The following is a 27,945-nucleotide window of genomic DNA, read 5'->3' on the forward strand; positions in this document are numbered from 1 at the left end:
CCTTATTCTTGACCTCACCAAGTTCAAAGTTACATTTCTTTAAAAAGACACACAGGTGACTTATTTAGTTAAGACTTTTATTTTGAATTACAGAAGCTTTAATGGAAAAAGTGGTTTATTAAAGCATTTTCTTGTTTCCTCCCAGTTTATACCTAGAAGGTAAAAAGGTTTATGCCACTAGAACGAAAATATGTAGTATGTTAGAACACACGAAACGATGAAAGATCCCAGTTCTGAGAGACTTCTTGTCCATTACAGAATCACCTTCTATGAGATCCACACATTTTAGAAATCCAAGCCAAAATAAAAAAAAATTGTGTCTACTTCCAACTGCACTATGCAGCCCTGCATTAAAATCTGACAACCTCCAAGGAAGAAAGGTCATTACTTACTAAGAGGCAGCAAATATTCACCCTATATCAGTGCATGAGATCATTAAGCAAATGCCAGCATCAACATCTGCAGTAAGATTAAAACAAAATACAACAACTGTTTTGAATTGTATATTCATTTTCAAGTAGCAAGAACTTGGAGCCAAAGAGCAGACATAAACATCTGTTGCATAAAAATCAAGACAATGCCCTCAATACATCCAGGATGTATAAAATAAAGCTGCATGAAAACAGTCAACAGCTTACTCTGAACAATTAGTTTGCTGCCATTAAAATTAGTTTGCTCTCCATTCTAAACCAATTGTTTTACTGAACAGTTTCAAAGATCTTGTGCACCTAAATTTAACATGCTACAACTAAAAAACCTTGAAGAGACTGACTTTTAAAATTTCCATTTACCATCCTCTACCTTGAATAAATTGTTTAGAAAACTATGCATTCTAGAGTTGTGGGGCACTAAGTGTAATGGATAGTCCTCACCCCTCCACCAAGTACTGTTCTTCAGCTTTCAAGTTGACCTGCTTGGATGAAACTTGGAAAAATATATTGAAGCTACAAACAAACTAGAAAATGGCACCGCCCGCAATCTAGGCCTTGGATTACCATCACTGGCTTCATGAGCCATTCCTATCCACACATACCAGGGTGTCCTCAACCAAATGTCATTATGCATACTATTATCACATGACATTTTGTGGCTAAATATTCTGAACTTAGCGCTATCACTATCTAGGAGAATGTCTAGTCATGCAAATAGCTGCAGTGTGCAAGATAACAGCAGCACTGCAGAATGATAGATGGCAACACTAAAAAAATGCTCTGCTTTTCCAAAACCCAAATGAAAAAATACGACCTTTTCCAAACCACACTATCAATACCACTTTGTCAAGGTTCCTCTGAATTTTACATTCAGACACTCTTACAAAAAACAGAGCGGCAAGTCTGTCCTTATCTAGGGAACTAGTTTCATGCATTGCAATTGTCAGTCAAAGCACACATGGTACACAGCTTGATTTTCCAGTCTTGTGGCAACTTTTTAGTTTTATATTCCCCCCCCCCAAGCTGTCAAAGTAGTTTTATTTTGAAAATGTGTTGCACCTATCCTGAACATCTGGTGTGTAAAGCTGGGATACACATCGTAGCAACTGGTATTGCCTGCTGCATAGGCTCCGAATTCAACTCTCAGTATTAACTACATGGGCTATCTATCAGCCACCTACTTAATGAGAACACAACTCTGGCAACACACTAATGAATTCCACAATGGTCTCAAGACTTAGAACCATAGCTGCACAAAAGTCATGGGCATATTCACATTCCATCTTTGGACTATTTCTGTGGAAGGAAATGTATTCCTGTGTGGGTTATGCAGCTGTGCCCCAGCCCAAAGAATTTAAGGAATTCCTCAACCAATCAACTGTAAAGCAAGTGGATATAGTTTCAACAGGTGTTTTAATGAACAGCATTAAAGACACATATTCTAGCAAGCCAGTCACCAAAAAGAGCGCCTTTAAAAATTAGTCACTATGTTTAATATCCAGATATAGCAGTGGTGTCCTTCGTTTACTTACATACTGTAAGCACTCCTTCTCAAAGGCACTCAGGCCAATTGATCAACATTGATGATTTATTGTTTATTCTTACAGATCATAAACAACTAAAACTCCAATTAAGTCAACGTTGTGGATCCTTCCAGGGTAGTAGCACGGCTACCAGAAAATTCATAAAAAGGAACTTCAATGGAGGTGGGGGTCAAGTGGAGAGCAGGAGAGATCAGGATACCAAGGTTTCATTCTTGCCAGCCTAATGCTCGCCTCTTGTTTTCTTCAAGAACGAAAGTTTTGGCCAAAGCCAGTGCCTGTTCTAGTTCCACACATGGCGTCTGCAGTGTTCAACAGCCTAGGAGAGAAAGCAAGAGAGGTTCAAGGCAAGGTCAGAGTGAACTCAATTCCCACAATATTAACAAGGTGGCTAAAAAAAATTCATTAGGTCATTATTCTAGCATAGCTGATGCCAGAAATACTGGGAAACCTACAGGAATATAAAAGTATGCCAAAATCTCATTTACTCACATTGCACTGGGTTGCAGTTTCCATGTTCTTACACCAATAACCAGGTCCCCGGACACATACATCTGATCCCAAAATGGATTGTGATGATGTCACACAAACTCCAAGTTTCTGCAAAATGAAGGGCAATTAATTGCTGCTCCAATTTTCATTTTGATAAAACATAGATTAGTTCCTACAAGCCACATATAACTTCCCAAGATAAAAGTGTTCAAGTTTCACTAGGACTGAGCAGACCCATTAAAATCTATGGACTTAAATAGAATATTTCAAATAGTGTTCTCAGACAATGTCCTAGTTGGGTATCATCCCATGCATCAATGTATCAATCAGCTTTACATATGAACAGCCATACTAGCTGTGGTACTTACACTACACACAAAAGTGGGATCCATCATTTCTGCCAATAGCTGCACAACCATTGGCTCATATTGCTCCACAAACTGAACACACTGTTGAAAAACAAAGGAAAAGTAAAGATTACGTGACCCGAGCCCCCACTAATTAATCATGGATATGATTTTTAAAAAGTAAGGAACTAAGGCCACTTCTTTGCACTGAATGAAACTCAACTGAAGTTAATATATGCAAAACCCAGTAGTTTCAGTGGAAGTTTTTAGTATGCACTAGATCAGGGGTCGGCAACCTAAGACTCATGGGCCACAAGCGGCGCAAAGGGGTCGTTTAAACGGCCCACAAGCCACTCCCAAAACGAGCCGCCCGCTTGGCAAGTCCTCACGCACTACGCTAAACCGTTGCAGTACGGCGCGGGGACTCGCTTCCGCGGCACTGGAAATCACTTCTGCGCAGACGCCGGAAAGCACACAATCCGGCCCATGGAGGGATCTCCGCTGGAGTGAACCGGCCCAAGCGAGGTAAACCTTGCCGACCCCTGCACTAGATTCTCCTGAAATGATCTGAATTATTAATTATTAGCTTGGCTAAATATTACCCATTGGGAGGTATCCAGTTTACTCTTTCACTTCATGCAATGACTTCTGTTTGTGCAATGAACTCTCCCCCTTCCCAAATCTACTCAAGAGGTCTGGGATACACCACAGAACAGGTACACGGGGCATGCGGAGACACACAGGGAGAGGAAATCCCAGTGCAGTGTCAAAAGTCCTTGTGCAAATGGAACAAATGCTTTGAATACTACCTACTGTGTTTTGTACTATTGTAGAAAGCATTATACATTTATTTGTACATGCTGGTTTGGCTCCCAAAGCAGGGCATACACAGCACACATAGCTTGTAAATTCAGAAGGACTTGCAATATACAATTCAAGTCATTTGGTGATTGGGACTTACACCGTTAGCATTACCAAAGAATGAGACATTAGAGGTGATTTACACAACGCTGGTAGCACCAGTACATATTTATCAACTATTGTGGACACTTCTTTTTCCATTCTAGATCTACTATTCCTATAGAAAAGTGTACTGAAGCATGTCCCTCCACCGCATCCCATGGTTTGTATGCACTATCTGAATGCTAACTATGAATGTGTTACTCACAGGTTTTTAGTAGAAACATTAAATCAATTTGCCAGGTGGTTATTTAATTGCCAAAATATGCACATTCACTGTGAATTTATTAACAATATTAACCAAGGCTGCTATGAACAGTATAATTTGGGGAATAATGGATCTTTCTATTCATGCCCAGTATAAAGTTGTCAGGGATTCTGTCCCTGATAAAGTCACTGCTGAATGGGAACCAACACATCACCACTGGGAAGGGACAAGTGTCCTACTCATTTCAACAGCTCAAGGGGTTAACTGATACAAGAAAGAGCATGCATTCCTGTGTTTCACATGTGCCCCATTACATTTAAATGCAGTTAGCATGTTTGTTGCTGGCATGAAAACCAAATGTGGCAAATGACTTTGAATGTAATACGTCATGGGGTAAATGATTTTACCCATGGTACACATCAGGTTTTGTTTTGGATCCCAGAGTCCTCACATGACTGCTCTCACCAAGAGAAACTCAATGAACAGATAAGACAGAGGTTGCCACTGCGGTACACTTATGCAATACAAGCAACTGCAGCTTCCTAGTCAGTTGCAATTAACTGTGGGTACAGCAACCTGTCTTGTTTTACAAGAGATTTGCAGAAATGTTTGCTCTTCCTTTCTTTAACTGCAGGTCTACAATGTGCGAAGTTCAATGTACCAGCAACTTACTGTAGAACACTGAAGTGATTGTATTCTTTGTGACTGTTGTGAGATGCACTCCTCTGTGCACCCTTCAGCATTCCTGTTGCTTATGTGTTTTTGATCCTCTACCCCCCACAACTGACAATATGCTCATACAGTTGCATATGCTAGCTAAGCAGACAGTAAGTTATTTCTGTGGTTTAGGCTGGTGAAACTCCAAGTAAACATCTCACAGGACTGGGGGTGGGGAAGGAGAGAAGTAAGACGACTAGCCACTCAAATCAGCATCCCACCCCAGTTAAGGACTAGCTAATAAGGCACTGGAGGAGAAAGATTAATTCTGCCAGGTCACCAGGAAGCTAGTGCTCTGCTCCTTCTCACAGAGGAAAGAAATGTGCAACAGGCAAAGGAAATACAATACATCACAGCACCTAGTATGTATTGTGCTCGTGTGTCAAGCCTTGCCTACATACAGGCATGGTTATAACATACAACCAGAAGATTAGAGCAGAAGACAATACTGCTCACTATTCACACATAAGGTTTTAAGCTTTAAATACAGGTGTGTCTAGTATTATCTATTTTACCTGGTCACTGACACTCTCCGGCAAGATGCGGCAGATTCTTTCCAGAAAATCTTCAATTTCAGCAGTGGTAGCATTTTTTGCCAATTCCTTGTCAGCATATGCAACTATCATCTTGCAGACATCACAGACGTCCCCAACCTGCTGCTGCACTGGAACAATTTTTTCTGAAAATACAAGAGTCCAATGTTCAAAGTTTTTTCCTATAGCTACTTAACTAAAATATGCAATACTGAAAAGAAAAAACACAGTGCAGCTCCAACTAATAACATGTATGAGTGCTTAGTATAGAGTACTTGTTTCCTCAAGTTCTTACCAGCAGGCAAAGTATTGTCTGAGCAGCACTTCAACAACACACACACCATTTTAGGATTAGTTGCTTCCAAAAGCATGTCAATTATAGACTTCCCATAGACATCCACGAAGTCCTTGCACTCTTGTCGGTATTTTTCAGGTAGCACAGAACAGACTTTCTCCATTCCATAAACCATCTCCTCCTAGTACATACAAAATGAAAATGTAAGTAAAGTAACTTTCATGATAATAGTTACAGGGAGTGTAAAGGGACCTCATCTACTTACCAAGTTAGAATCAGAAGCTATTTGTGTTGAGCAATTTAATACATTCTTTTAGCAAAGAGATGTCAATAACTGTCCTACAGTGTTTCCCTGAAAATAAGGTACTGTCTTATATTTATTTTTCCTCAAGACACAATATGGCTTATTTTTAGGGGCTGTCTTATTTTTTACTACACGTCCAGCCTCGCCTCTTCCTTGGCACCCTCCAGAACTGCACCTATCACTATGTCTTATTTTCGGGGTATGGCTTATATTGCGCAAATGCTTAGAAATCCTGCTATGGCTTATTTTATGGGTATGACTTATTTTCAGGGAAACAGGGTATTTATTATTCCACTCTCCTAATTCCTTTCAGTGTGGCATACAGCTCTTTAATGTGGATTACACAAAACCATAACAAAGCGAAATGTGGACTCTGATTCATCAAATACTATCTATAAGAAGTTGGAAAAATTATAGACATCGTGTAAGCATAATATGAAGTTATGCTATAAAAACCTAGGCATACTATTGCTATGATACTAACACTTCTTTAACAACCAAAGCAAATAGCACCTAGATAGCAAGCTGTATTTAGGGGAAAGGGTATTTAGTGTCTCTATCCTAAGAGATACATAGGTAAAAGATACACACCTCTGTCTTATTACTTTCCAGAAGGCTGGCCACCTCTTCTACCATTATCGTACATGCATCACATAGAGAGAAAGATTCTGTTTGACTCAAGCTATTCTGTATATTGGAATAAACAACATATACAGCAGTTCAGTATACACTCAAACACCTAACACATCAATAATAATAATAATTTATACCCCGCCCTTCCCAGTTTAAAAACCGGGCTCAGGGCAGCTAACAACAGATATAAAAATATTGATTAAAAACAACATAAAAACAGCATTAAACACAGTATCAGTATAGCATCGCCAGGGGAAGGGGAAAAGGGATGGAAGCTTAGGTTAAATTGAAGCCAGGCGGAATAACTCTTATCTTACAGGCCCTGCGGAAGGAGATCAAGTCCCACAGGGCCCTAGTCTCATGGGACAGAGCATTCCACCAGGTTGGTGCCATCACTGAAAAGGCTCTGGCCCTTATGGAGGAAAGTCTGGCTTCTTTAGGGCCTGGGACCCTTAAACTGTTACTATTTGTGGACCTGAGGGTACTCTGCGGGGCATACTGGGAGAGGCGGTCCCGTAAGTACGAGGGTCCTAGGCGGTCTAGAAGACCACCAGCAACAAAAACATGAAATGTCGTATGACTTTTGGTTCGAAGTCCACTTGAGTTTACAGAATATACGAGTCATTAAAATTACATTTGCATTGTATTATTTTCAGGTTCTACTATCAAATAAAGTATGTGCAATCCCTTAAATGAAATACGTAACTTTTAAAAGCTATGGACAGCATCCAGTATTTGAGGCTAACATTTAAGGCAGCATGCGTAGCTGTGGCAAAATTGTGAACGCTTTTGAGTACTAGACAATCTAGACTTTTAGTTTTCTTCCCATACAACAAAAAAACATTTTGCTTAGTGACTACCAATCGTTACTTGTGGAAAGGCAGAAGACTAACGCAAACACAATTTTATATTTCCCCCCTCCACTACAGAATTCTATGTGCAGAGACAAGGGGCTTAGGATGATAGTCCCAGGCTATTCAATAGCATGTGGATGGAATCCAAAGAAGGCATACATGGCAGGAACTGCTTGTGCCGAGAGAGGAAGAACAAATAAATTCCAGGCAATTTAAATAACATTCAGTTATCAAAATCACTAATCCATTTCCTAGTAAGCTGCCTCATACCTGGTCAGATTTTAATGCCACTGAGCTCAGATTTACTCAGCTAGGCAGCAATCCTCCAAGGTCTCAGGCTGAGGTGTTTGCCATCACCTCTACCTGACCCCTTCTAATGCCAGGGCTTGAAAATGGAACATTCTTCCATACAAAATATCTGCTCTTTCACCACTGAACTATGGTCCCTCCCCTACTATGGTTTTCTTTGTCAAGTGATTATATAAACAAAGCAATTGTATCTGCCTCCATATTTTATTTATGAAATTATGTATGCACCACTATTCATAAGTTATGTATTAAAACAGTCATACAGAAAGCTATACCATAAAAAACCATATAAAAATTTAAAATCAGAAATCAGCTAACTATTATGGAAAGATGTAATCTTAACTGCATGCAGATGCCTCGATAACTATAGTAAAACAATGCTAAGGCTGAATAGTTTTGTTATTTGCCTTTGTATTTGCCATAAAAATAAACATATGTATTCAGGCTTTGGTTAAGGAGCACATAGACAAAATAATTAAGTTTGGTGGCTAGAGCTATATAGCATAGTTCTGGTGCCCAGAAATTTTCTTCCAATTGAACTGTGGGTTTAACATGCCAAGAAGTGCATGGAGAGCTGGATTCATCTAGGTATACATTAGCCACATGCTTCCTTGGAATTTTATAGTAAGCGTTATTAGGGGTCGGCAACCTAAGGCCCATGGGCCACAAGTGGCCCACAGGGGTTGTTTAACCTGCCCACGAGCCACCCCCAAATTGAGCAGCCCGCTTGATGAGTCCCTGTGCGCTGTGCTAAACCAGCGCGGCGCAGGGCCTTGCTTCCCCAGCACCGGAAATTGTGTCTGCGCAGACACAGATAATCACGGGTGAGCGCGCTCACACACACACACCAATCTGGCCATGAAGGGATCTCCACTGGAGTGAACCAGCACAGGTGAGGTAAACCTTGCTGACCCCTGGTTATGATGGCAAGAATCTACTGGATGATATTAGTGGCATCAAGGCTGAACCAGATACTCAGAAAGTAAGTTAACATACTGATACTCTTTCCCCAAACTGTGCTCTAATCTATCAATAAAAGATCAAATGGCCACTTAATGTATCATAACGTCATCCCACACCAAGAGTACTATATAGACTGCTAAACACCAAACCTTACCTCAACTGGTTCTACCTTTTCTTGAGAGATAATTTTTGCAGGTACCAGAGTCTGGAGAGGCACAGATTTCAGAGAAGAACACAATCCAACCATGCCACAAAGAACCTGGGGTTGCTGGAGACATAAAGAACAGTTCCAATTATTTCCCGATAGTCTGCAGGAAGGAGAACTAGTCAAGTCTTAGCACACCACACACTAAAGCTGTGAAAGGAGTCTCAAATGCCTTTCAAATGATACTACAGTGGTATCTCTAGTTACGGACTCGATCCGTTCCGGGGTGCTCTTCACACCCTGAAAAGTCCGCAACTAGCGCGCCACTTCTGTGCATGCACGCACGGCAAAACCTTGAAGTATACACTTCCGAGTTTGCCACGTTTGTATCCTGAAAAAACGCAAGCGGAGAATGACGTAACAAGAGGTACGACTGTACTTGAGCTTTCAGTTTGAATTTCTCCAATAATTGAACTGCCTTTAGTAATCCACTGTACAGAGAAGCAAAATGCTTAAAAGTTGACTAGAGACAAGATTTTCTTCCTCAAAGCTGAATGCTTTAGAATGGTAACCCAAAGGAGAGCGGATACACAGTCAATGCAATGCTTTCTGTGCTCAACATACCTCATGACGCTACATTTAAGCAGTACTCAAGAAAAACTTGGGTGTGCCAGTGAATTACTGATTCTCTAAAAGGCATTTTGCTGGATACCATATTTATGCCCAGTTTCAGCAGGCATAAATAAGTGTTTCTACGATGACACTAATTAGCAGTTTGCATTAAACTGTTTTGAAGTGGCCAATTCACATCACAAAAGAACAAGATTCACCCATTGATAAAACCAAAATTTCATTTGGAGAATTTGAATTCTTTTTCTGAACTCAAATAAGATATTATCCATATTTGAAACACACAAGTTTTCCTACCTGCAATTTACTGTTCAGTGTATCTGCATGCAGACTGTTACAGATACAGTCAAACCTCAGTTTATACCTACCTCTGTTTGCGACCGCTTTGGTGAGCGACCGCTGCGGACCCAGAAGTGTTTCACCCGGGTTCTGCGGCGTCGGATGTGCAGATGTGATATGTGCAGCTCACGCGTGCGCAGAAGCAATCTGCGCTTCACGCATGCACAGAAGTGTGCCTTTGGGGAGCGACCGCCTCCGCGGAACGGATTGCGGTCGCAAACAGAGGTACCACTGTATTGCAAAATTTATATCATGCTCCACTACCATAACCACTGCAGGTTTTTTACCTTTTAGAAAATGCTCACTCCATTAGTTTAATTGTTTAATTATATAAAGTACTTCCTTTGCCCCAAGAACACCCTCCTCCTTTGCATGCCATTCCTTCTCCGCTGCAGTACACTACTGAGCATATTCAAATGGAATATGCTATTTAATTAGTGACAGTTACTTTTAGTTGACTTTGACCACTGGTCCTTTAAATATGAGGAAAACAGTACAAGTAGGTTGCCATTTGAAAAAGAATGTGTACCAAGATATTGGAATATACATCATACAGTATATAGCTAAATTAACAGAAATTAAGAACATATCTACACATTTTCCAAGAATTATGCCAGCATCCTGTTTCTCTCAGGACAAACTCAGTATTGTTTAAGAGAGGGTGAGCTTGTTTGGACTTCACAATAAACCACAGCTTAGCATGATAGAAACAAACTGCAGTTAACCTTGGGCTAACATGCACCTCCTAGCACAGCCAAGGAAAGGAGATGGAAACTGTGGTTATGTATTATGCCCAAAATCAGGTTAATCTCAGTTACAGTTTGTTGAAACAAACCAGCTTAACACAAGTTGGGTTTGGACAAAAAAAAATCAGAACCAGAAGCAAGAGCTTCCTATCTCTTCCTCACAGCCATGTCACAGGAGGGTGGGATATAATATTCAGAAGCCCAAGGCTTGCTGCAGCTTGTTTCTGTTGCAGTAGCCATGGTTTAGCATGACATACAGCTGCAGCACCTGGTGATTCTAAAATCATGCTTTTATAAACAGAAGGTACTGCACAAGCTTTCCCTACTACAGTATAAGCTTTGTTACCTAGTATGGGTGTTTCCACCCAGACAGCCTTTGATGGAGAAAGTCCTCCCTATTTCTAAACACAGGCAAAACCAGGTATTATCTTTCTCCTTTTGTAAACTGGAGATCAAGAAGAAGCATGCACTTTTCCTTCTGTACTGAGCTATCATAAAGCAAGGCATATAAGCTTCAGCATTTTAAAGTCTGTTACCCAAAGAATTCTCATGCAAGAGCAGATATGCCAGGGGGGAAAAATTCAGCATGATTGTTAGATATGAAAGAACCTTTCCTCTCCCCATTCCACCCTCACCTTGTGTTTCCCTCGTTCATGCACTCAAATACAATACTAGAACCAGCACTACACATGCAACACATATTGCCACTAAACTATGACAGGCGCAAGGTCTTCCTAGAAATGTTACTTAACAGCTATGCCCAAAGAACATTGTGGAGTTCCCAAAGCCCCATTCGCTGTAGTACCCTATGAAGCGGACTATATGAGCTTCATGGGGCCCTCTGAAGCTCCGTTACTAAAATACACGTCAGAAGATAATAAAAATTGGGACTCCCTTTTGGTTCAGAATAGCCAAGATGAAATTTCATTCAGCACTTGGAATTAGTATTTTTCCAAAGCCACTGTCTGGTCCTTGAATCTGTCAAAGCTGAATTCTGTCACACCACATCTACCTCTAAGCAAGAGTTTAAACTACAGCCTTGAAGGGCAGGGCGGGGGGGGGGGGAAGCAAGGCACCACCACAAGCAAGTTTCTCACATACCTGTTCCTGCTGTTGACAAAATGGAGAGAAAGGAAGACATGGTAAGTTAACAGGAAAATAACCAAGCAGTTGAATGGTGCACAGATTTTCAGAGGCAGGAAATCTTGCCAGGGACCAAATCCAGGGTGAGATTTGTTTTGTTTATTTTGCTATGCTTAAGAGTCAACATTTATTCATTTTTTGATACGCGGGTCACTGAAAGTAGTATGAAAAAATGCCCAAGTGCAGATAAAATATACAGTAATGAATCTAAGTGCTATTTATCTTTGCTGCCTTAAACTGAGGTGGAGCTTCAGTATCTTTCACTTACGTTTGTTAATACAAAAATGATTGCACGTGGTTGAGTAACACACTTTAAAGAAAATGGTCATTTAACAAGCAAGTATTCTGCTGTAAGCAGCAGCTTAGATTCATCCTCTAAAGCAAGACACTTCAGTTATGACACTGTCAAACTATCATGGTTATCCTATACATTTACTGTATTAATCCTCACATCACAACTATTAGAATGACCCCTTCAGAACTAGAAGTGCAATTATTAACAAACAATACTCCTCTTACCATATGCATCAACATCTGGATGGCTAAGTCTGAATACTGGGAGATGTAGGACTTGCACTATTAGAAAGAGAAGATGATTTGAGATGGAATGTAAATAGTATCAGATATACAATATCATTTAAGCCACCGTATTGTTCCTAAAATAAGTCATTTGCCTTATGTTACAACAGATTGCCTTCTGGATTTGCAAGCCTGATTGCATTTTGATCCAATCCTTTATCAGAGGAACTCACGGATGCAAACATCCCCTCCTTTTATCTCTCAAGTTTGTTGCAAGAATGAGTAAACAGAGATGGTGATCTTGGCAATGTCACCAAGGGAGCATCATAACCAAGTTGGGATTTGAACCTGGTCTCCCTGTTTCTACTCTGCCCACAGGCTTGCCAAATAGGGCAATATTAGAGCATAGTGTGAGTTTAGAGCCTCTATGGAAGAAGACTTTTAAGCTTTACTACTACCTCAGAAACATGACAGCTGAGTCTTTAAAAATGACGTTAAAAATCCAATTCTTACTTTATTGTAGCACTTATCCCACTGACACAAGATAAACAACCATATCTATTCAATTACCAGATCAACAAACGCAGGTTCAATTTGTTCACACTCTTCTTTGGCATGCTCAATGAGAGAATTCACGAAGGTTGAGTTGGTTCTCACGGCTTCCTGAAGGTCAGTTATCAGCTTAACACAATCTTGACACACATTGTCACTTCCCTGCAATGAACCATAACTTAGTAAGATTACATCTTTGATAGAAGAACTGAACAAAGCTTTATATAGTATTCTGAAAAGCTGCCAATAAACCAGTTCTAATACAAGAGGCCCTGAAAAGCAGTGATGTTTACTCCCCAAAATAGGATGAGTCACTTTTTTGGGGCCAAAGATTCTTGATTAAAATCCATTCATAGCATATACCTTATAGACTCATTCATTCAACTTGTTAAAACCAACAAAGGATTAGTGAAATTCTGACCAATAAATATTTTACCCTGTTGCGTTAATGATCTTTGTCCTGGAGAGGTTATATCATTATTATTCCAGAGTACAGCAAGATAAAAACTCTGCATGAGCAGAACTGACCTCTCAGTTGTGTGTCTTGATACAACATCCATTTTGTTACTTCTGAATTGGTAAAGAAGCAGGCTGATAAACCGATAAAGGATTGGATAATTTTATTTGCAGGTGCAGTAGAACACTTCAGCTACATACACTTCTAATGCTGAAACCAAAGAAGTCTATTCTGTACAGGCTTGCATTCTAGAGTTTTGAGTGCAGTCAAGCTATATTTGTTAAGAATTATCCATGGGAATAACCCATTTGTTGTACAGTCCCACTGCAGTTAAGATCTGACATGCTACATTCTCACCTGAGATTCTTGCTTGGGTTTGTCCTGGGGGTAAAGAAGTAATGGCACATTAGCCATGAAGGGAGATGCCAGTTCAGAGAAATCTAGTTCAGGAATCTTGTTAGACTGAAGCTGTTTCTGCAATTTCAATGTTGCCAGATGTTTCTGAAGAGACTGGCACAACGTGAGTGCACTGCATACAACTTCAGGATTATCCTATAAGATCAACAAACAATACTTCATGTTTATTTGCTTCTACCTACTTTAAATTCCAAAGAAGAAATGCTAGACAGGTACCTGACCCCCAAGAATCAAGTAGAAATAACAACAGAAGCTAAGCAGCCAGCACTTGGTCTAACCCTTCTTCTAGCCCTAGCCATCAAGATTTATCACCCACCACACAACATCTAAATGCTTGAAAAAGAGAAGTATTAGGTTCACCAAACAGAAGCAGCCAAGCCAGCTTAGCTTGTCCAATTAATCCGGATTAAAATAAAATTGCTTCAATTTCAGTAGACTACTCACAAGCTCCTCTTTGATCATATCCAGAATGTTTGGCAAATAAGCATCCACCATTTCCTTGCACTGAGATACCAGTTCTTGCTCAGGAAGAAACTCACATGCTTTAGTCATGTAGGCATTTATTTCTTCCTATAACAGAAAATAGGTGATTTATAGCCTCAAGGACTGAACAGATTTGCCTACCTTTCATTTTCAGAAAGAAACCCTTAATGATTCCCAAACCATACAAGAGGGTCATTGAAATTAGTGTATCTGTAGCTAATTTTTTTAATCAGCACTAAAAACCTGAATAGAAGGAGCAACTCTTGCAGTCTGTAGCTCCTTATGTAGTGTAATCCAAATAAAAGTAGTAACTCCCCTGCTAACAAGGAAGGTCAGGTAGCATTTGTTTACCAGTAGTTAAAAGGTGGGGTTGTTGGTGTTTTTTTTACACATTGCTTTCAACAATCTGATAATTTTAAGTAAAAAAGCTATTTGGGGGGTGAATTTTATATTTGACTTTGATCCCTTCACCACTGCAAGGCCTCAGAGCAGCTCACATCAATGTTTTATACATTCCAATAATTCTGTCCCTAAAGGGCTCATAAACTATAAATATGTTATCCAACATCCCCACCACTCAATTTCAACAGGGCAATTTCCAATTTAGAAAGTGTAATGTTTGGTACATTTTTATACAAAGGGGGATTATCAACTGAACTAGCATCCTGCAAATTATTTATCCGATTAGACCATACTGAAGCTCCACTCTTACCTCTGTGGCATTGTCCTTCAAGACCTTGCCAGCCACAGTTACAACTTCTTTGCATAAGTCACAAGGGATGCTTTTCTGAGGAGAACATACAGTTTTGATCAATAAGGACACATGTATACTATTGCTCTTACCCTTAAGAGAAATTACAATTCCTCATTCACATGGACTACGACACCACCACTGATAACTGTTCCATAAGCAGTTTCTAGAGCAAACTCGGCCCTCCAGATGTTGAGACTACAATTCCCATCATCCCTGACTACTGGTCCTGTTAGCTAGGGATGATGGGAGTTACAGTCCCAAAACATCTGGAGGGCAGAGTTTGCCCAAGCCTGATCTAGAGTACCATCTAGTCAGGTTGCGTGGGAGAAAATTCAGCTGCTGCAACCCAAGGATGTGGTTCAATCACACATGGCCTCAACTTTTATCCATCATGGCTTTCAAGAGGAAGCTGAAGGGGATTGACTGGGTGGATCCAAATGGCAGTGAAACACTTCTTTGTGCAAGGGAGCGGTCACAGCAGTTTCAAAGAACCTCAGAAGCTTTCCCTGGATCCCAAAGTTTATATTAACCACCACCCAGTTGTAAATATGCCCCTTTTTAAACAAGGTGCTAAAGAGGGTTGTGGACATCTTCAGATATTTTTGGAAGAAACGGATTGTTTTGACCAATTTCAACCAGGGTTCTGGCTGAAACACCCTTGGTCACAGTGATGCATGATCTCTGTTGGAGCGGGATAGGGGTGTGCAACCTTACAGATCATCCCTGACCACTTGGCAGTATTGGATAGTGTAACCATGTTATTATCCATGTACTGGTTCAGGAACAGCAAATTAGGTAGGTTGACACAAAAAAGGGACCAAACTAATTTCTCTCCTATCTCTACTTCTGTTTGAAGGAATGAAATATTAAAAGCACAAGCAGAATCAACATTTTCAGAACTGAAAGTCATGCAATTAAGCATCATTTGAGAAGTTACCACAGAGAACAAAACACTGCCAGCACAGAATTCTCTGAACCTACATGCTAGAAATGATATGGCAGCACTGCTACATTCAGCTTAACTCACTACGGAGCACTGTGACAATTTTGGAGACCGTTTAGGCAACTGTTGCTTTAATTGTGTTATTTTAGCTATCCCTGTCTGTTGTAAATTAAATACTGGAATATTATTGTTTTATTTTGTGATTTTATGTTCTTGTGACCTGTCCTGGGATTGACAAGAAATGCAAGATATCTGCAATAAATATCTGCAATAAGCCTCATGTTCTATTGTAGGCTACATCAGGTGGCAAAAGCTCTACTCTCCAAGTCTGCTTCCTAGTTTGGATAAAATAGGGAACCGTTTTAATAAACTCTTAAAGTGTACAAGACATGGGCAGATTTGTTCTTCATTAAATATAAACTGTAGTTGATTAGACAGAAATAACACTAAAAACTTGCCAGATTGTGTGTTCCTTCACATAAAGGGATAGTTGATTACCTGTCCTTGATCCTTGGAAGTTCAAAGAACTTCATTTTCTTTCAACTCAAGTTATCATGCTCAGTGTATATGAATCTATATTGTGAGTTATCACTGCCCTTTCCTTCTAAACCAAGGATATGCAAGTGCATGGCCAAAGGTTTTGGATTCTGATCCCAAGTATTACAAAAGCTCTATTTAGTTGCAAACCAATATAATCTCAGTCAGTTGGTATGCTTGCTTTGTTCAGAAAGCATGGATTATAGAACATTTAAACTTACCAGGGAAACACAAATTAGTTCCAGTTTATTGCCACATCAAAAAGGTGGACTTACCACTGTAGGCTTGTTCCAAACAGTTTGCCGACAATGCTTAACTGCGTTGCAATGAGATGCAGTCTGCAAGTTCTGACACCATACCTCAGGACCTTTTGCGCACTCTTTGTGCAGTAGGAGGGGGCTTGCCAAAGCTGTTGGGGGAAATTAGTTTTCAGGTTATTTGTTCAAAAACAGTTAAGTCCACTTAAGTGGTTTCATTCTGCTGAGGGTCTTTAAAGAACCTTAAAAATAAAAATGATAAATTCATATAGCAGAAATGAATACACAACTGAACAGACCTAGGTTAGCATTCACTGCCAGAACACTCTTCACATAATACATTTGAAGCTATTTTTGTGTATTCACCATTTACTAAATACAGGTGCATAAGAGTAAGAGAAACTGACAACTGACTTGCTAACATGTTGTGAGGCACCTGTCATCCACCAATTAGGAACTGCTAGATAATTTTGTTTCCTATAGAACAGTGGTTCCAAACTTCCCACCTATCCCGATCACTTGGAAATTGCTGAGGGTCTTGGTAGACTGCTTAGCAAATTTTCTGCCTGTTGTAGAAACTAATGCACTGTGCTAGATGCTGTATAATTTTCAATTGTATTGCTATTGCTTTCTTATTTCTTATTTATTGTATGTATTTTAACCTACCTAGGGGGTCCGTGGCACCATTCACATAACAAAAACTACCATTGAGGTATCAAAATTTTGAAATAGCTTGGGACATTTGAAAAATCGTGGGTCTGCAGTACTTAGCTAATTGGGAACCACTGCTCAAGGACTTTCCTCCAGTACTGCCCCGGTAGAACAGAGACTATGTCCTTGTGATAACAAGGAGATCGAATCGATAAGTCATGTCCTCCTCCATTGCACATTTTATCAAGACATGAGGAAGGAGTTAATTGATCCCTTGTTAAAAAAACTTACCAGGCCGCTCAACAGAAACACTTACTAGATACCTACTAGCAGATTTTAACCCAGAGTGCACTAAAAATGTAGCTAAATTCTGTTACTACGCGTCAAGACTAAGACACGCCGTGACATCAATCAATAACAATGATAAAGCCGCCTATTAATTCTCAGCGGACAATAGTTAAAGGGAACTATCACTCATTAAATTTTAACCCAATTTTAACTTAAAATAGGATTATGAAACAGTATTATTTAAAGATGATACTCAAGAACTATCTATTTTATGTATTATTGGTTTTCTTTTTCTTTTTTTGCTGGTCTATGACCGTAATAAAGATTTTATAGTACTGCCCCCTGCAGAAAGCTATCTTAAATTCACAATGGAACAAAGCTGAGTAAGGTAAAGGACATTTGCTTTAATTTAAGAATGAAAGCAAGAGGTGTATTGCATACATCTGTGAAGGTCAGACAGTGGGGGATAGTTGCTGCTGCTCCCGCTCCCAGCTTTGAAGCTCAGAAATAAAAATTGGAGTATTTTATCCTATTCCCATGTTTTAAAATTAATATTGTTATAGCAGATTCACAATGCTTTAAATGTATTACGATTCAGAAGGTAGCAATGTCAATCTAGCATCAATACTGTACTTCACTCACTGGATTACTCAATTATCAACATTTCAGGCTTGATGGCAGAGAGCATTTCAATTATTACAAAAGAGAACATCAAGCATTTAGTCTAATCTAAATATTATTGCCGTTTATTGTTTCTATAATGTACAATGGCTTTGCCACTAAAGCCTCTAATTCTTCCATCTTCATCAGTAAGTGGAGAACTGGAGAGTTTGAGCATATGCAAACAGGCACATGAGGTCTTTATCACAATAAATTTTCCATTCATACAATCTTCCACTTCCTATAGCAGCCTTCCTCAAACTTGGCCCTCCAGATGTTTTTGGCCTACAACTCCCATGATGTCTAGTTAGCAGGACCAGCAGTCATGGATGATGGGAATTGTAGTCTCAAAACATCTGGGGGCCGAGTTTGAGGAAGCCTGTCCTATGGTCTATAGAACGTGGAAATTGGAAATTAAACTACAGCAATTCTGGTGAGACTTTTAGTTATCTAGCATCTAAGGGTATTTTACTGTAAGCCTATGGATAGTTGGTTTTGTCTATTACTAGACACAGCCTGATCCTACCATTACATGCAGGACCTGCTTTCCTAACACAATGCGTTCCCAGGAAATCGTTCATTAAGAGAGTGTTTGCATAATGAACTGATGATTTCCCATTACTTCCTATGGGAACATTTCTAATCCATGATTTTGCCCTTCATGTTTTCTGCCTGAAACTGCTGCAGCCAATCAGCAAAAGCCAAAGAGAGAAAACACTACTAGTAAGGAAGCAGGCAAAGTGTGTCTGTTCAGATACGTTTTTGTAATAAGGTAATTAATTATAATTATTTGTGTTTGGATAACTTAAGATATCATAAAACAAGCATTCCGATAGTTGGACCAGTGTTGTAGTCTGAAGTGAAATGATTTCAGTGTGATCTTGGGACCCATAAGTACTGATGTCCATGATAGACATTTCTTAAGTGGTACCAGAATCCGCATGATAGCTCAGTTAGTTAGTAGAGCATGAGTCTTAATCTCAAGGTTCTGGGACCACGTTGGGCAAAAGCTCTCTGCATTGCAGAGGGTTGGACTAGATCAGGCATCCCCAAACTGCAGCCCTCCAGATGTTTTGGCCTACAACTTCCATGATCCCTAGCTAACAGGACCAGTGGTCAGGGAAGATGGGAACTGTAGTCCAAAACATCTGGAGGGCCGAAGTTTGGGGGTGCCTGGACTAGATGAACCTAATTCCACCCCTAGAATTCTATAGTTCTATGCAGATGTAGCTGCTTTCTTTTTCAAGTTACTGTACATTACTGATATTGGTAAGTAACACTGCAAATCTTATGCGAACAGAGAACTATGTTGCACACAAGACTGAATCAACATCTAGATAAATCTTTCCTTTGGAACATTCAGTACTTTGCAATCTAAAGCACATATTTAAAGTACCACTGAAATTTATACACATTTTTTCTTATTACAAACCCAGTATCTTAATCATGGTTAGAGAAGCAAGTCTCAAGCTCACATGTGCTCCTCTCACGTGCAAAATCTTCCTTCCCTTCTAATCATTCATCACAATGTAGCATTATACCAGCACTGGCATCAAGTATAGCTGGCTGAAGCTAGGGATTTGCAAACCAGCAGAGATACTGCATTAGTGTTGCACATGTAAAATATCTTGGCAACGGGTGGGTGAATGGTCAAACAGAACAGAAGATTGGCAGGGCAGGGGGAGTATGGATTATTTACAAGGACAGGCTAAGATACTTAATGCTTGGAAGGACACAGGCTACTGATAAAGTGCTCCCTTCCCACAGGCTTCAATGTCAGATGCTCAGTCATTTTGCACAACTTAGAGCTTTCTGTATTTGCCAAAGGTCACTCCTATTCTGTGCAAGACCTTACAAAAGAAATGACAGCTGAAAAACGGATGTAGCAAACTCACTGGAACTTGCTTCCATAAAATTTATGAAAATGTGCATGCCTTTCTTGTTAAAAGGGCTTAAAAGGTAGAGTAAATTTACAGCTATGTCCCATATTGAAACATTTGAGAATAGTGGATTTAGAAGGTGGTTTTAACCAAGGCAAGAAGCACCCTCTAGAGGCAAAAGTTGAGAAGTTTTGACCTACTGTATTTGCAGTCAAGTTCTCCAGCTCTTAACTGTGGACAAAAAAAGCTTCAAGACAAAGTTGTCAGGTCTGCCACAGTCTGCCGCGCTGGCAGAGAGGCGCAGAAACCTCGAGCTCCGAGGTTTCTGGCTTAGTGGAGGGGGGGGAATTCCGCGGAGGCGACACGGACCTCCATAAAACCCCGGGTAGAGCGTCCCGGGGGCAAAATAGTTCTGCAGAGCTCCAGGAGCGACTCCTCTGCTGCCCCGTAAGCTCGTAAGAGCCCCGAGAGCCAGCGGAGTTGTAGTCGCGGGAGCCATTTTGAGCACCAACGTTACCTCCACGAAGCAAAGCTCCAAGCCTACAGCCTGCAAGTGGCGGATTCTTCCCTTCAAAAAGAAGAGATTTGGATCAAGTAAGTAAAAAATTTGTGAATTGGACTGGATAATTGGCGCTGGGAGGAGGCTTAAAGGGGAAGTCAGCCCCCCCACTTGAGTAATGGACGATGCAGTAGAGCTGTGGAAAGCTCAGAAATTTTCTTTTAAGAACTTTTTTCCTGATGCAGAGTAAGGGAAAAAGATAAATTGTGCATAAATCTCTGCAAAAGACTGATTTGACAAGAGGAACGCCCCGTGAACTTGGAGTCGGGTCAAAGGAAGGACCGGCTAGCCGATTTTATGGCGTCACAATAGAAAGGAATGTGACTGTCTGTATGAGTCTGAGACTGAGAGCTGTAAACAAGCGAAAGAGGAAACTTTAGAAATAAATTTCAAGGCTACTCAGTGTTGAATTTGAGACTGAATAATAAGGGGAAAAGTAAAGAAATAGAGGTTGGATCCAGTTCAGATGGGACTTTATTCTTTTTATACTTGGAAAATATAAAACAAGGACAACAACAATACCACTTCCTGCTCTGCCACAATTATGGAGGCGGAAAGCATCAACAGGAAGAGAAGGTTCTGGACTGTGAGAAGAATGGTACACAGTGGGACTTGATTTTGACAACAATTCTGGAAATGACAGAGGAAATTCGCAATCCTAAAGGTGCTGCAACAAGCATGGATGAGAGGATTGATGAATTAATAGAACTGAATTTTGAAATGGATGATCCATATGAATACAGGGAGGAAGAAGAGGAAGAAGAATGAGGAGAAGGACTAGAAGAAGACGCATGCTGTGACTTGATTTTAGGGGAAATTCTGGAAATGACAGAGGAGAACTGCAACCCTGAAGGAAATGCAACAACTACGGGAAAGAAGACTGCTGAACCAACAGAACTGAATTTTGAGATAGAAGAGGAAGAAGAAGAAATCACTGTTTCACCGGGAGGGGTGGAACAGGGAAGGGACTTGACTCAAAAGTCCCCCAAAAAAGGGAAAAACAAAAAGGTTGTTACCCCAGTGAGAGAGGGGGAGAAGGAAGCATGTGGGGGGCAGAAAGAGAATGTGATTGAAGATAAAATGTTGGGAATACAGCAGGGGGGGAAGGGCTGAGCAAAGTTTGGATTGGGGCAGAGCAGGAGTGGGATGAGGAGGAACCAGGGTGATTTTTATAGGTGGACAAAACATGGTCTGAACTCTGAAAGTAATAAGGAGCTGGCTGAAATCTCTGGAGCATAGCTGCCAAGTTTTTCCTTTTCTCGTGAGGAAGCCTATTCAGCATAAGGGAAAATCCCTGTAAAAAAGGGATAACTTGGCAGCTATGCTCTGGAGACATCGATTCCAAGGAAAGGGGGTAGATTTAGTTTTGAGGGTGGGAATAAAAAGGGGGGAAAGATTTTGAAAATTAATTATGAATATTTTTGGGTAGAGAATAATGGGTAATAAAAGTAAAGAGAAGCATGAAGGGTAATTGATCAATAAGAAGTTATAAGTTGGGAGAAAGAATGTTATTTTAGATTTGGAAACTGCAATAATTAGTTATTAATAAGGAACTCAAGCAGGGGAAATGAGGAAGTCCGAAATGTTTAGATTAGAAATTGGAAAATATAAGTATGTCTTTTATATTTTTATTTTGGCTTTTTTCTATTTCTCTTCCACTTTTCTATATAAAATTGAATAAGAATTATTTAAGAATAAGGTTATGAATTGGGAGATAGGATGTAATTTTATGATGTTTAACCAAGATTTGGAAATGGTAAGAATTAATTATTAACAAGGATTGCAAGAAGGGGAAGTGAAGTTTGAAGAGATAAGATGTGATAATATTGTCATTTTTGCCTTTTTTATTTCTTTATTTCTTTTTCTTTTTTCTTTATGTAAAATTCAATAAATATTATTTTTTTAAAAAAGCTTCAAGACAAAGTTGTCAGGGGTTTTCCAAACTTAAATTAAAATGGTCAGATAAGCTAGTCCCTTGCTCCCAATTTCAACTTGTTTCTGGCTCAATGGTTTCTGCAACCCAATAGCGGAAGAAGAGGCATAAGTTTACTTGTGAGCTCATGAAATGATGCATTTGTGGACCTCAAATTCTGCAGAGACAGGAGACTTCACTATATCGGAATCACAGTGCAGATGTCAGTTCACTGTCTACTTGACAGCATTTTTGCCATGTATTTGAAATCAGCAGGTTAGTCAGTTTAATACTAAATACTTATTACAGCAGGCCTTTTAAGTGAATTCAGACTTTATAGCTTTAACTGATTTTACCTTTACTCCACTGAGTTGTTTATCACTTAAAATTATAATTGGTATATAAATTGACATAATAATAAATATACGTTTTGTTTCACATGCATGTTGTAGAATGCATTCATACATCAAACCAATACAATGCATTTTCTCTTTTCTTTCCTTAAAGCAAGGAGGAAAGAAAAAGAAAAAACTGAAGTGATCCATTTGGTTGACACTTTGCCCAAGATGCAGCTGTGAGGAGTCACCAGATTTACTGAAACTATTGTTCACAAATGATAGTTATCTCCAAGGGCGAGGCTTAAGGCACCAAGCTATGGAACAGCAAAAATGTTTATTTAAAATTATGCAATACTATACACATAAATCCAACAAAAGCTAGGTGCTCATCATCCAACAGAGAGCTTTAATCAAAGGAGGGTGGCTAAAAATCAATGCCTTTAATTTAAAAAAAAAAATAGAGACTTGCCCAGATTTTATTTAAATTGGACTTTTAAAAAATATCCAATTTCTCGAATAGTTAAGATCAATGATAAACCTCAATAAAAGCATGGTAGTTCTTTAAATTAATCAAGGAATGTATCAAACACGTTGAAAAATGTCATTTAACTGAACCTGGTCAATAGAAGTCCTGGACAATGACTTCCGCTTATACAATGGGGCTTGCCCCCCCCAAAAAAATAGACGGGGGTTGGGAGAACCTCCAGAACAGTGCACAGGGGAGGTGGGGGGCATTCTCTCTATACTTGCACAGATGGGACATTTATGATAGTGCAATATTGAATTCCACCCAATGTGACTTTTCAGGCTTTACCTATGAAGTACATACATTTCATTTTCACCCCATGAAAGTTTGTTATTGAACTACCGTAAATAGAGCAGTTTTTTTATCAGTCTTTACTAAGCCCTTTAAGTCCTGAGCATTTTGTCTGTGAGGGTGGAGATGAAACAAAGCAATGAAGTTGTCCAAAGATTTATGTTCATGTATTTCCTATACTTAAAACATCACAGTCATAACTATTATTGATAAATAAGACCTTATTAGCAAATATTTTAAAGGGAAGTTTTTAAATGTTTGATGCTTCACTGTGTTTTTAATTTGTTGGAAGCTGCCTGGAGTGGCTTGGGCAACCCAGTCACATGGGAAGCATATAAATAAATCATTTAAAAAAAATAAGAAAAAACTGATATATGCAGAGTGACATAGTTGTAATGCCTCCTATAAACAGTAGTCTAGTTGCAAACTAGTATTCTTTGGTGGCTAAATTTGCAGTATTCTTTAGGAAAGATGAACCAATAGGAAACTTGATTAACAGTGCAATCTTTTACACCAACACATCTGCTTTCTGGTGTATTTCCTGTACAAATTAAACTGCATCCCAACTGTTCTTAGTTGGGCAGGGGCAGGCAAGAAGTGAGTTTAAACCTTTGTTTTCTGCCCTTCCCTAAATTCCTATGTTATTAATTTTAGTCACACCTGCATTTTGGATGGAGCTAACTTACACAAAGCTTGGAGTATACCATAAATCATTAGTTTAAGATCTGCCTTTCCTCTTGCAATTCTAAATCATGATCTAAATGGTTTTTAAATTGTTGTGATTTAATCCAGCCTAGATGAAAACACCTCTTCCACTGGTTCTCCCTAAGTGCTGGGATCACTTCCATTTTGAAAGGTAGAAGCTGGACAGACTAAGCAGGCTAGCTTTATATTTAAATCCACCACCTTTATCACAAAAATATCAGATGTCTTTGCATTCATTGAGAGAAACTGACAGTATAGCAAGAACACCCTCTTAAACAGCAGACAGGAGCTTTAATTGCTGCTGTTAGGCATGATAGCTGTGGAAACTCAGTGTGCAAGGGGAGTATACCACTAAATCCCAACTGCTGGGGTCAGACTCTGGACAGCTCTTGCCTTAGGAACATCCTAGGGGCCCTGGCCTTCCTGGAAAGTGGATGTTGGGACCAATTCATACACTGCAGGGAGTTGAACTAGATGACCCTTGGGGTCCCTTCAAACTCTGAAATTCTATGATTCTATGAAGCCTATCACAGGGAGAGTCAGCAGACTCTTCACCCTCCAACTTCACTTGACTGCAGTGCCAGGGTGTTCTAGATAACAATAACTAGCTCAGTCATTAAATGTTTTTCCACCTTAGGTAACTTTGAAAGCATTTCATTTGCATGATGCACTTTATTATTTCTATTCCTTTAAAATTTACTGCTTCTCTGCATAGAGACCCAGTATACAAACCTTCAGGGTTCAATTCAACCCTTGTTTCGTCATACTTGGTGCTGCAACATTAACTGTTGCAAAATTTAACACCTAAAGATAAACTTTCTTTGGATTATCCACCCACAAGTTTCTGTGATGCTTTGAGAAAGTTATGTACAAAACCATGTTCAAAGTATGCCTCTTAGATACAATCCTCAAGATCCAAAGCAAATTCCAGAAATACTTGATGGTAGCAATTTTACTTTTCTAGAATTTGCAGTCCCTCTTGTTGAAAAGGCAGCTTTAGGATGAAGATTGTTGCCATGAGTACTGGTGCAATATTCAAGATTCACCAAAGAACTTACAGTAATAATTCCATAATTAATGCCTATTTAATTTCAAAGAGCACCGAATTAAATTAAGGCTCAAGTCACAATTTCTTATCCAAATGCCACTTTCTATACCAGGCATGTCCAAGTCCCAAGACTTTATCTACTCCCAGTATATAAAAAAAAACTGGCAGTGATCTACCCATTGTCCAGGGGGGGGGGAGCCAGACTCGTTGAGCTTTTTTTAGGGGAGCCCAAAGTTGTTTAGCTTTTTTTAGGAGGGGCAAACAGTTGTTGAACTTTTTTGGGCGGGAGGAACATAAATCGCTCACAAACAGGGACGCCAGTAACAAGCGGGTACAGTGATAAAGCTAACTTTTGTATCAGAACTCGTCGGCAAAAACCAACTAATGAATGCCCATTTGACGCAACTTAAGGACAGAGCGAGGGTGGCGGAGAACCAATTTTTTTTTTGGTCCAGCACTTGGTAGGGACCCCACGATTGACCATGATCATGCAGCAATCTACCTCTCGATCATGGTCAACCGCTTGGACATCGCTGCTCTATTCCATCCAGTACCCTGCCAATTAAGTTACAATTTGGAGGATGGGTGAGGCTACACAGCTTAAGTCTATATATAAGCTCTTCTGCAAAATGTTTTAGGTTAATAAAGGAGTTAATGCCAGATAAGCACGCATAATGCCATGGCGGGCTTGTGATTACTTGTTTCTGGTAGTGTAGCTATCTCAATCCTGGCATAATCGTTTTCTACAACTAAGAATTGGGTTATTTCTTGCCCCCTTTCCTTCAGGTTCTCATTATAGCATGACTGGCTAAACCTTTTTGTGGCCTGAAAGCTCACGGGCTTATTTACAAAGCTGTACTATATGTTCCAGCTGCTGCTCTTCTGCATAAATTTTGGTTCAATGGCTTTATTCTCTGCTTTCCACAGCATATATATACTGCAGCTGCCATCAACTGCAACTCTTCAAAAGAAACCTTTCTGCAGGTATTTTAATGCAGTGCCTTTTACTTCCTGTTTATACTATACTGTATAACAGCTTCCAACACACCAAGGCAAGTATTTGGGTTCCAGTGGGGGTATGGCTGCAAAGCTGAAATGTAAAGGAATTGATGGAATGGCACCACCATAAGTGGAGTTAAGAATTTACAGCTAGGAATAAGAAGAGAGCCAATCACCTGAAGATTCACAGCTTATTTGTCTATTGGGAGCAAGCTTGATTCAGTGGCTCATTATGACATTTTCATGCCCAGGGAATGCATATATGTAATAAAAACAAGGCTAAAATGCCAGAAACAAAAGGACATTTGAAGCATTTGAGGAAGCCACAAGACAACTTTATGGAGGGGCTAGGTGCTGTTAACAGACGCCTCAAGAAGCATTGTGCCCTTCCATGCAGAACAGGAAGGAGAGGACAACCTGTCAACTTCACACCTTCGCCTTCCAGGGATATTTGAAAGGCCGCTGCTGGAAAACAAAGGCTTTGGACCTTGTTGGATTAGTATGGATCCTTTTTTTTGGGGGGGGGGAGTCATCCGAGGTTCGAAGGGGCCTTGGGGTGGGGTAGGGTGACCTACTCCAGCCTCCTGATCAGAGCAGACTCAGCTATGCAGAAATGCAACTACAAAACCATTGACCAGCTGTTTGGCCAGAAAAAAAGGGGGGGAATAACAAGTGTTGAAAAAGCGTGAATTCAGTTGGAGGCCATGACGGCGAGGGCGGGCAGTTCCCATTTAAGGTGGGAGGGAGGGCGGAAGCTCGGCTACGCCCCAAACCTGGCAATAAACAAACAACAGGTCCCCGAGGCCGCCCTCAAAACACAGCCGACGGCGACTTGCGTGTTTCACTGTAAGGGCGAATGTTTTCCGCTGTCTTACTAAGCCTTGCAGAAACATTAACAATAATATCTGGGCGGCCTCCGACATATATATAAAAAAAAACCACCGGTCTTCTAAAGGACGTCGTTCTCAAGGTGCGCCCCAAAACGGGCATGTAGTGGCACCTTTAATAATAAATCCTTTGCCCACCGTGGCGGAAAGAAACGCAGGCTTGGGGGGGGGGGGTCGCCTTGTAGAGAGAAGAGACAGGGCAAAGAGGGGCGCTTTCTAATGGCGGCCAAGAAAGAAGGCGGAGCCCCCCCCCTTTAAAAATGAAAGGAAAAAAGAAGCCACCCTTCCCTGCCAGACACCTCGCCGCTTTCGTTTTCTGAGGTAAAGCGAAGATTCTGCGCTGTTCTCCCCCTTCGTCGCCCTCCTTCCTCCTCTTCCTGAGGGAAGCGAAGAGCCCACCATTTTTTTATTTTTAAATGGAAGCCCAACCAAAGCAAAGCAACGACCAGGGCGGCTCTTCCTGCTTTCCCACTCCCTGAATAATAACAACAGCTGCAGCTGCTAACGGGACCGAGGGCGCGGTCTCGCTTTCTTACCCGCCGCCAGCGAGCAAAGGAGGACGAGGAGAGCGGAGCGTTGCATGTCGGCTTTTCTCTCGAGCTGCGTCGTCTGCAATGCGGGAGGGTCAGCTGATAGACAGCCTATATAACAAGCAAAGCCGCCGACTGGGAGGAGGGAGGGGGTAAAACCAG

At 40.3% G+C, this 27,945-nt stretch overlaps 1 protein-coding gene across 1 annotated transcript; it reads right to left on the minus strand.

The window, feature by feature from the left end:
* Positions 1–60: 60 nt before the first annotated feature.
* On the minus strand, positions 61–27,945 carry LOC118096176 (prosaposin). Its single transcript, XM_035137591.2, has 14 exons — positions 27,790–27,945; positions 16,528–16,661; positions 14,731–14,805; positions 13,980–14,105; positions 13,476–13,670; positions 12,680–12,823; positions 12,110–12,166; positions 8,742–8,855; positions 6,420–6,515; positions 5,525–5,705; positions 5,212–5,375; positions 2,833–2,913; positions 2,465–2,572; positions 61–2,291 (listed from the first exon to the last, which is right to left on the minus strand). Exons 1-14 carry the CDS (start codon positions 27,833–27,835, stop codon positions 2,256–2,258), a joined length of 1,557 nt encoding a protein of 518 aa, XP_034993482.1. The 5' UTR covers positions 27,836–27,945; the 3' UTR covers positions 61–2,255.

Source organism: Zootoca vivipara, chromosome 5 (assembly GCF_963506605.1).
Source record: "Zootoca vivipara chromosome 5, rZooViv1.1, whole genome shotgun sequence".
NCBI classification, from domain to species: domain Eukaryota; kingdom Metazoa; phylum Chordata; class Lepidosauria; order Squamata; family Lacertidae; genus Zootoca; species Zootoca vivipara.